This window comes from Lutra lutra, chromosome 18 (genome assembly GCF_902655055.1).
Source record: "Lutra lutra chromosome 18, mLutLut1.2, whole genome shotgun sequence".
NCBI lineage: Eukaryota > Metazoa > Chordata > Mammalia > Carnivora > Mustelidae > Lutra > Lutra lutra.
The window spans coordinates 23,828,855-23,839,490 of NC_062295.1; the positions used below are offsets into that span (position 1 = coordinate 23,828,855).

Here is a 10,636-nt window from a genome sequence, read left to right on the forward strand (position 1 = left end):
TAACATATGTCATGTTCTTTTTTTTTTTTTAAGATTTTTATTTATTCATAGACAGAGATCACAAGTAGACAGAGAGAAAGGCAGAGAGAGGAGGAAGCAGGCTCCCTGCTGAGCAGAAAGCCCGACTCGGGGCTCAATCCCAGGATCGTGAGACCATGACCCGAGCTGAAGGCAGAAGCCTTAACCCACTGAGCCACCCAGGCGCCCCCGTATGTCATGTTCTTATGCAGTGCTTAGCATGTGGATAGGTGCTTAGTACATATTAGGAAAACTAAGACAGAAATACTCAAAATGTGTTCCTGGTCCTCAGGGTGGCCAAGACTGGCTTGCGGTGGTAGATAAGGCAGCTGGAGGGGTGAAGGTTGGACCATAGGAAGAACTTCCCAGTTAGCACGCACAGAAGTAGAAGGGTAGTTTGCCCTTTCAAGTGTGTGCTTGGCCCCCAAGAAGAGAAACCCTGGCTCCCGTTGGGCAGCAAGGACAAGCTGCCAGCCTCTTTTTGGGGGGTGGGGCTGATGGCACCCCAAGTCTTACCAACTCCACACACTGGAGAAGGGACCAACCATCCTTTCCAGGTAGGCCCTACACTCTCCCTCTGACTCATTTGCTTCCAATCCAGAGGAGACGAGACTGGGGGAAGCCCAACACTAGGGTCCCTCACAGACAGATGGCTCAGACTTAGCCAGTTTATTTAAGAAATTTTATTGCTCAGAACCTTCCCTTCTTGGGCAATGGCAGGAGCTTTGAAACCCAGCCCTTGGGGACAGAGCCAGAGGCACTGACGTGGAGGAAAGAATGTGGCACATTTGGTCCATTGTCCTGTGTGGGAGTATGGTGGGGTCAGGCTGCAGACTCTTCTAAGGACCCAGACATGGGCCCCTGGGCAAGGCTCCCATGCCAAGGCAGAGCGTGAGGTCAGCCTGGCTTGGGTGAGGGCTCAGTGCCCCTTGATCTTGCCCTGCGGTTCCCGGACCTTCCGGAAGCTGAGCACCACCAGGCCTACATTGATGGCATAGGTAGTGATGCAAACGATGCAGAAATCATGGAGTACGAAGAACAGGATCCAGGCCAGGTAGACAGAACCGACAAGAGACACCAGGGAACTCAGCATCAGCAGGATAGATGCCCAGCGGGCCCGGAGGCAACCTGCAAGGCAGACAAGGCTCAGGCAGGGCTTCAGGGACTGGCCATCTCTAGAACACTGCCTTGACTTCAGGGTACCACCCAGACCTCAGGATCTGCTTGAGAAGAGTCTCTAAAATGAGAGACTCTGATGGGCCTCACCAAGGCCTTGGTTCTCCTATTTGTTCATTGAGCCCTAGAACCCAAAGAGTGAATTTCCCTGCTGAGCTCTGCATGTGATGAAAGAGATGCTGTCCTTGGAGTCCCCCCAGAGAGTAACTCCTGAGTCTTTCCCACAAAGTGGAGTGAGTCCTAGGAGGTCTTTAAGGGCCCTTCTGGCTCTGACAGGACCTTAACCAAGTGATAGACTTGGTAGTTCCTGCCCCCTCCAGGGGGCTCACGGATGTGCAGCGGGCTCTAGGCTGTCTGGGTCACCGAGATTCCGAGGGATGGGGCTGGGCGGGCCAAGGGGGGAAGGGGCCTATCAGGAAGAGGTGGAGCCTTAAGGGAAGGGGCGGGGTCACTCACCTAACAACAGCTGTAAAGTGTAGAAGATGCAACCGAATATGCTATTGGATTGATTGAGAATGCTGTCCTGGCCGAGCACATGTTCCACCAGCCCGAAGCCCCGGCCCCACCTGGTGGAGGGCAGGACCCCGGTTAGGAGTAGCAATCCAGTGCCTTGGCCCTGTCCTGGAGGGGTGATTTCCAAAAAGCCACCTAGGTTGTACTTCCCCTTCCCTCCCCCACACCCTCCTGAGTCCAAGGGTCGATGAACTCCTGGCTACCCTCCCTTTGGCTACGTCAGGATTCCATGTCCCTGCCCCGGTGTTCCCCTATCCCCAGGCCAGGGCTGGCCATGGCTCCACCATATGCCCCTCTTTTCATCCCTAGGCCTTCAGTAATTCTTAAGATGGCAAGGTAAGTAGAACGGTTGACCTTGCTTTCCTGGGAATCAGGTGCAGAATCTCTCTGCCCTGGACCTCTAAATCTCCAGCTCCCTTCCCGCCCACTCCCCTCTTATGTATTCTGTCAACCCCAGGCCCTCAAGCATAGTCAGAGCTGGCCACCTTATCCTAGTCACGGCCATCCTCAAGACCTCAAGCCCATCATCGGTCCCCATACGCTAAGCCATTCCCCCTTCTACCCGGTTACCGTTATTCCTTGGCATTCGGATCTACGTGCTACTCCCCAAAACAACCACAGTGCCCAGTACTACCTGCACCACCCGGCCCCAGCCCGAGGCCCCACACGCCTTTCTTGGAACACAGTCTCCCCAGGCAACGCCCCCTCGAGCAGCCCCGCCCCCAAGCGTCCGATCCCAAACTCCAGAAGCCGCCGGCAACCTGTCCCCCAAGACGAGCAGACCAGCCCCGCAAGCCTTCCACTCCCATACTCACCTGGAGGAGAAAACGCGCGAACAGCTGATGGCAGTGCCCACGTCGCAGAGCGCGCGATAATCCCGGTCCCGGGCGCGCGCCGCCTTCACGTGCAGCGCGTAGAGAGAGAGCACTAAACCCGCGAGGCACAGCGCCAGCCGCACCCATCCGGGGTTCCCCCAGGTAGCGCCCATGTCTTCAGATCCCGCCCGGAGGCACTAGCCGGTAGGGAACCAGCCACGGAGCTGGGGGAGGACAGGATGTGGCCACGCCTTCTCCCGCCCCTCTGGGCGATTGGCCTTACTGGCCTCGCACTCCCTGATCCAATTGGTTGTTCCTACGACTTTGATGGGCGTGCGGTGGTAAGGGAGGAAAACAGGGAGGAACGCTAGGTTTGGAAAACCAGATTAGGGACAGGGGTAATTACGGGAGCGCACGGCCTGCCAGGCATCATGGGAGTTGTAGTCGGAGTGGCCGCAATGCCTTAAGGGAAATGGAGTCTCCGAGTTTTAAAAATTATATTAATGTGGCTAACCGTGTAGAGTTTACGCTATGCCGAGCTCTGTTCTAAACTTTGGAACATCCAGGGATTAGGGACCGGCGGACCAGGGAACTCAGAGAATACTGCGATCCGATAAAAAACCAGCATTTTCACTGAAATTATTATTTCAGATACTATTAGGACCCTATAATCTCCAATCGTCCTATCTTGCTCAGTTTTCCCCTTCTATCTCATCTTCAGCGCCGCCTGCAGGCCAGTCTCTCTCTCTCTCTCCCCGCCTCTCCCTCTTGCCCTTAAATTCCCAGCTCCACACTGGATGTGTGCATTAACAGTGAATTCTGGAACACTGAAAAGAAATTTAAAAAATAAATTAGGGGAGCCTGGGTGGCTCAGTGGGTTAAGCCACTGCCTTCAACTCGGGTCATGATTCCAGAGTCCTGGGATCGAGCCCCACATAGGGCTCCCTGTTCAGGCTCCCACTCCTCCTACTTGTGTTCCCTCTCTCACTGTGTCTTTCTCTCTGTCAAATAAATATATAAAATCTTTTAAAAAATAAATAAATTAATTAAAATTTTTAAAAAATTCCTAGCTCCATTATCACGCCGCACGCTTGACATTATCCTAACCTCTGTTCCGTCGTGGTGCCAGCCTGGCAAAAACCTGAGTCTGGATCAACCCCACAGTCCCTCTTTTCCAAGCCTTCCGTGGGCTAGCTGCGCTGTTTCCCTCCCAGACATCACGTTTGTTGATGACCCGTCTCTCCTACACCTCTCCTGCCTTCTCATCTGCATTGAAAGTCGCTTCTCTTTCCCCATTTTAGAAATAGTAACAAATTTCCCTTCACAATAGAGTTTTTGGGAAGATTTTACAATTCCAGCGTGTACTTTCTCACTTCTTCCTTACTGCCCAGCACAGCATAAACTAGCTCCTGCCCCCAAATACTCCCCTTACAACTAATGGCTGATGTCATCACAATGCTAAATCCAATGGGTATGTATATATGTGTGGGGTGGGGGTTGGAAAGAGAGAGAGAAAGAGAAAGAGAAAGAAAGAGAGAGAAATCTCTATACCCAATGTAGGTCTCAAACTCAGGACCCTGACGTTAAGAGTCACATGCTTCTCCTACTGCGCCAGCTAGGTACCCCTCCAATGGATATCTTTGAGTTCTTATCATGCTTGACCTCCAACAGTGGTAGTCACTCCTGTCCAGGAACTCTTTTTCTCTGGATTCTGTGATATTTCACTCTCCTTCTGGCTCCTCTCTCTGTGCCTGCTCCTTCTCAAACCCATTCTTTCAGGCAGCATGGTCCCCAGAATAATGGCTCCCAAAGATGCCAATGTTTAATCCTAGCGACCTATGCATATGTGAGTTTCCATGGCAAACAGGAATTAGGACTGCAGATGGAATTAAGCTTACGAATCTGCTGGCTTTAAAACAGATTATCCTGTGTAACCAATATAATCACTTAAAAGTGAAAAGGGGCAGGGGGAAAATGAGAAGCAGGAGCAGAAGAGAGTCAGAGGGAGGTGTGACTATGTAAGGAAGGTACAGAGAGGATGCAGTGTTGCTGGCTTTGAAGATGGAAGAAGGAGGTCATGAACTGAGGAATGTTGGGTGGCCTCTAGAAGAAGGAAAAGGCAAGGAAATGGATTCTGCCCAAAAGTGTCTGGAAAGGATCTATTGATATCTTGATTTTAGCCCAGTGAGAGCCTTGTTGGGCTTCTGAACTGCAGAACTATAAGAGAATAGATTTATGTTGCTTTAAGCCACTAAATTTGTGGTAATTTGTTATAGCAGCCTTAGTCCTATGTCTTGTCTCCAGTATCCTATGGGGTCACATCAGCCCTAGGCAGTGCTGGAAGATACTACAGAGTGGTGTGAATACCAGAAGGTGGGAATTGTTGAGGACATACTGCTGTTCAACAAATCATCTCAACAAAGAATGGCATGAAACAAAAACGGTCATTTTATTTTCTCTTACAGATTTTATAGGTTGGGAATTTGGGAAGAGAATTTTGGCTCAGAAGCCCGGGTCCCATTGTTGCAGTCCAATGATGGCTAACGCTGGAACAATGGGAGATTGAAGTCACTGAGGGCTAACCTAGTGATTCTTTCTCCTTCTCTTGTAATCTCAGGATCCATATAGTCTCTCTGTAGGGACTAGTCTGGGCTTCCTCACAGTATGGCAGTCTCCAGGCTACAATAGTCAGCTTTCAAAATTGTCCTAAATGATTTCCATTTTCTAGTATTCATATCATTCATTGTGTAGTCTCTTTCCACACTAGATGGGGGCCAACCTGGGCCCATAGGCTAATCCAGAAATTATCGTGTGTCATGTTCATGGGTAAGTCATAAAGATATTGTGGCTTCCATCTTGCTCCTTCTTAGATCACTGGCTCTGTGTGAAGCCAGTAACGATGTTATGAGGACACTCAGGCAGCCCTAGGGAATGGACCACTTAGTAAGGAACTGAGGCTTTTTGCCAACAACCAGCATGACCTTGTTAGGCATGTGGGAGAGCCACCATGGAACTGGATTCTCCAGCACCAGTCAAGCCTTTAGATGCCTGTAGTTTTAGTCAACATCTTGACTGGAACTTCGTGAGAAATCCTGAGCCAGAACCACCTAGCTTAGCTGCTTCCGGATCCCTGACCCAAAGAAACTGTGAGATACCAAAGGTTTATTGTTTTGAGCACTGCGATGCTCTGGGAGTAATCTGCTACACAGCCATAGATGATGAATACAGGACAGTCAGACTGCGGCTTAGCAAGGCAGCTCTGGATTCTAGGACAAGTGCTTCAGGGAATGAGGGGGAAGCTGTATCATCTCTTATGATTTAGCTTTAAAAGTCACATGGTAGTGTCCCAGCTCAGTTGGTGGAGCATGTGACTCTTGATCTTGGGGTTGTAAGTTTGAGCCCTACGTCGAGCATAGAGATCACTTAAAAATAAAACTTTTTTTTTTAAAGTCACATGTATCTCTTCCACTGTAACACAAGCTCCTCTGTTCCAAGGGGAGGAACATAGGACTCCGTCTCTTGATTTGAGAAGTGTCAAAGTCATATTCTAAGACGTTCATGTGGGGTGGACCATTTTTGGAAATACAAACTACCACATGGGAAGGTATTGTTTTCTCCTCTGTCTTTTCTTACTCTCTCCAGGTCACAGCTTCCAACCTCTGCCCTGAGCCTAGATCTTTCTCCTGGTTCCAAACCCCATTGTAGGATCACCTCTTGGATGTCGCCACCTGGATGCTTCCCAGGCCATTCAGATGCAATGCAATGCCTCCCAAAATGAGCTCCTTAAACTTCTCCAAACCTGTTCCTCCTCGGGCTTTCCCATCCACCCAAGCCACTGCTCCAGCATTACTCTCTCAATCCCTGTAATCTATGCAGACCACTACCCTGGTCCAAGCTACCTTCACCTCCTACCCAGATAAATGCAATAGTCTCCTCACTGGTCTCCCAGGTATCCTTGCCCCTCATCCACAGACTGATTCTCCACATCACAATCAAAGTGATTCTTTCAAATGGGAAAAAAAAAAAACAACAAATTAAGCCAACCCCATGTACAAGAAGGGAAATAATCAAGATTAGAGCAGAGATCAATGAGTTAGAAACTAGAGATATAGTAGAAAACATCAATGAAACTAGAAGCTGGTTCTTTTACAGAATCAATAAGATCGATAAACCACTGGCCAAACCAATTCAAACGAAAAGAGAGAGGACACAAATTAATAAAATTATGAATGTAAAGGGAGAGATCACAACTAACACCAAGGAAATAGAAACAATCATCAGAAATTATTATCAACAGTTATATGCCAACTAGTTAAGCAACCTAGAAGAAATATATGCATTCCTGGAAACCTATAAACTTCCAATTGAATCAGGAAGAAATTGACAACCTGAATAGACCAATATCTAGTAATGAGATTGAAGCAGTGATCAAAAACCTCCCAAAAAACAAGAGCCCAGGACCTGACAGATTCCCTGGGGAATTCTACCAAACATTCAAAGAAGAAATAATACCTATTCTCCTGGAGCTGTTTAAAAAAAAAAAAAGAAAGAAAGAAAGAAAAAAAAGAGAAAGAAACAGAAGGAAAACTTCCAGACTCTATCTATGAAGCCAGCATTACCCTGATCCCCAAGCCAGGCAAAGACCCCAGCAAAAAGGAGAATTTCAGACCAATATCCCTGATGAATATGGATGCCAAGATTCTCAACAAGATCCTAGCTAATAGGATCCAACAGTACACCATGTACCAGGTGGGATTTATCCCTGGGATGCAAGGGTGTTCAACATTCGCAAATCAATCAATGTGATAGAACAAATCAATAAGAGAAGAGAGAAGAACCACATCATCCTCTCAATTACTGCAGAACAAGCATTTGACAAGATACAGCATTTGTTCCTGATTAAAAAGCTTCAAAGTACAGAGACAGAGGGAACATTCCTCAACTGCATAAAATCTACATATGAAAAGCCCACAGCAAATATCATTCTCAACGGGGGAAAAACTGACAAGCATTTCCTTTGAGATCAGGAACACAACAAGGATGTCCACTCTCACCACTGTTGTTCAAAGTAGTACTAGAAGTCCTAGCAACAGCAATCAGACAACAAAAAGAAATAAAAGATATTCAAATTGGCAAAGAAGAAGTCAAACTCTTTCTCTTCGCAGATGACATGACACTTTACAAGGAAAACCCAAAAGACTCCACCCCCAAACTATCAGAACTCATACAGCAATTCAGTAATGTGGCAGGATACAAAATCAATGTACAGAAATCAGTTGCTTTCTTATGCACTGACAAGAAAATATAGAAAGGGAAATTAGAGAATAGATTCCATTTACTATAGCACCAAGAACCACAAGATACCTTGGAATAAACCTAACCAAAGAGATAAAGGATCTGTACTCAAGGAACTACAGAACACTCATGAAAAAAATTGAAGAAGACACAAAAAGATGGAAAAGCACTCCATGCTCATGGATTGGAGGAATAAACATTGTTAAAATGTCTATACTGCCTGGAGCAATCTATACTTTCAATGCCATCCTGATCAAAATTCCACCAGCATTTTTCAAAGAGCTGGAACAAACAATTCTAAAATTTGTATGGAACCAGAAGATACCCTGAATTGCTAAGGAAATGTTCAAAAAGAAAAACAAAACCGGGGGCATCACGTTGCCCGATTCCAAGCTTTACTACAAAGCTGTGATCACCAAGACAGCACGGTACTGACAAAAAAACAGACACTTAGACCAGTAGAGCAGAGTAGAGAGCCCAGATATGGACCCTCAGCTCTATGGTCAAATAATTTTCGACAATGCAGGAAAAAATATCCAGTGGAAAAAAGACAGTCTTTCAATAAACGGTGCTGGGAAAATTGGACAGCTATGTATAGAAGAATGAAACTTGACCATTCTCTTACACCATACACAAAGATAAACTCGAGATGGATAAAAGATCTCAATGTGAGGCAGGAATCTATCAAAATCCTTCAGGAGAACATAGGCAGTAACCTCTTCGACATTAGCCACAGCAACTTCTTTCGAGATATGTCTCCAAAGGCAAAGGAAACAAAAGCGAAAATGAACTTTTGGGACTTCATCAAGATAAAAAGCTTCTGGGGCACCTGGGTGACTCAGTGGGTTAAAGCCTCCGATTTTAGCTCAGGTCATGGTCCCAGGGTCCTGGGATCGAGCCCACATCGGGCTCTCTGCTCAGCAGGGAGCCTGCTTCCCTCTCTCTCTGCCTACTTGTGATCTCTGTCTGTCAAATAAATAAAATCTTAAAAAAAATAAAAAATTTTAAAAAAAGATAAAAAGCTTCTGCACAGTAAGGGAAACAGTCAACAAAACAAAGAGGCAACCCACGGAATGGGAGAAGATATTCGCAAATGACACAACAGACACAAGGCTGATAATCCAAGATCTAATAAAGAACTCCTCAAACTCAACACTCAAAAAACAGAAAATCAGGGGGCGCCTGGGTGGCTCAGTGGGTTAAGCCGCTGCCTTCAGCTCAGGTCATGATCCCAGGTCCTGGGTTCGAGCCCCGCATCGGGCTTTCTGCTCAGCAGGGAGCCTGCTTCCTCCTCTCTCTCTCTGTCTGCCTCTCTGCCTACTTGTGATTTCTCTCTGTCAAATAAATAAATAAAATCTTTAAAACAAAACAAAACAAAACAAAAAAAACAGAAAATCACATCAAAAAATGGGCAGAAGACATGAACAGACACTTCTCCAAAGAAGACATACAGATGGCTAACAGACATGAAAAAATGTTCATCATCATTAGCCACCAGGGAGATTCAAATCAAAACCACACTGAGATACCACCTTACACCAGTTAGAATGGCCAAAATGAACAAGACAGCAAACAACGTGTGTTAGAGAGGATGTGGATCTTACACTGTTGGTGGGAATGCAAGTTGGTGCAGCCACTTTGGAAAACAGTGTGGACATTCCTTAAGAAATTAAAAATAGAGGGGCGCCTGCGTGGCTCAGTGGGTTAAGCCTCTGACTTCAGCTCAGGTCATAATCTCAGGGTCCTGGAACTGAGCCCTGCATTGGGTTCTCTGCTTGGCCTGCTTTCCGCCCCCTCTCTCTGCCTGCCTCTCTGCCTACTTGTGATCTCTCTTTCTCTGTCAAATAAATAAATAAGATCTTTATTAAAAAAAAGAAATAAAAAATAGAGGTAATAGGGTTACTGACTGGCTCAATCATTAAGTGTCTGCCTTCGGCTCAGGTCATGATCTCAGGGTTCTGGGATCAAGTCTCACATCAGGCTCCCTGCTCTGCAGGAAGGCTGCTTCTCCCTCTCCTGCTCCCCTTGCTTGTGTTCCTTCTCTCACTCTCTCTCTGTCAAATACATAAAATCTTTTTAAAAAAGATTTTATTTATTTGATAGACAGAGATCAAAGTTGGCAAAGAAGCAGGCAGAGAGAGAGGAAGGGAATCAGGCTCCCTGCCAAGCAGAGAGCCCGATGCGGGGCTCGATCCAAGGATCCCGGGATCATGACCCGAGCTGAAGGCAGAGGCCCCAACCCACTGAGCCACCCAGGTGCCCCAATAAATAAATCTTTAAAAAAAAAAATAGATGGGCGCCTGGGTGGCTCAGCGGGTTACGCCGCTGCCTTCGGCTCAGGTCATGATCCCAGGGTCCTGGGATCGAGGCCCGCATCGGGCTCTCTGCTCAGCAGGAAGCCTGCTTCCCCCTCTCTCTCTCTCTGCCTGCCTCTCCGTCTACTTGTGATCTCTCTCTGTCAATAAATAAATAAATAAATAAAAAATAAAAAAAAAATAGAGCTACTCTATGACCCTGCAATTGCACTATTGGGTATTTGCCCCAAAGATACAGATGTAGTGAAAAGAAGGGCCATCTGTACCCCAATGTTCATAGCAGCAATGACCACAGTCACCAAACTGTGGAAAGAGCCAAGATGTCCTTCAACAGACGAATGGATAAGGAAGATGTGGTCCATATATGCAATGGAGTATTATGCCTCCATCAGAAATGATGAATACCCAACTTTTGTATCAACATGGACAGGACTGGAGGAGATTATGCTGAGTGAAAGAAGTCAAGCAGAGAGAGTTAATTATCATATGGTTTCACTTACTTGT

At 46.8% G+C, this 10,636-nt stretch overlaps 1 protein-coding gene across 2 annotated transcripts; it reads right to left on the bottom strand.

The window, feature by feature from the left end:
- Nucleotides 1–502: 502 nt before the first annotated feature.
- Nucleotides 503–2,779, bottom strand: VKORC1 (vitamin K epoxide reductase complex subunit 1). 2 transcript variants are annotated; one of them, XM_047712718.1, is made up of 3 exons: nt 2,523–2,768; nt 1,651–1,760; nt 503–1,146 (listed from the first exon to the last, which is right to left on the bottom strand). In XM_047712718.1, the coding sequence occupies exons 1-3, from the start codon at nt 2,693–2,695 to the stop codon at nt 938–940; spliced, it is 492 nt and encodes a 163-aa protein (XP_047568674.1). In that variant the 5' UTR covers nt 2,696–2,768; the 3' UTR covers nt 503–937. The 2 variants fall into 2 exon arrangements, with proteins under 2 accessions (XP_047568674.1, XP_047568675.1); XM_047712719.1 differs by lacking the exon at nt 1,651–1,760 and having other exon boundaries at nt 2,523–2,779.
- Nucleotides 2,780–10,636: the final 7,857 nt, after the last annotated feature.

Coding starts and splice junctions, on each gene's coding strand:
- VKORC1 (XM_047712718.1), bottom strand. CDS start 2,695: ATGGGCGCTACCTGGGGGAACCCCGGATGGGTGCGGCTGGCGCTGTGC. Junction 1,761..2,522: donor TCGCGCGTTTTCTCCTCCAG/GTGAGTATGGGA, acceptor GCCCTCCACCAG/GTGGGGCCGGGGCTTCGGGC. Junction 1,147..1,650: donor CACTTTACAGCTGTTGTTAG/GTGAGTGACCCC, acceptor TCTGCCTTGCAG/GTTGCCTCCGGGCCCGCTGG.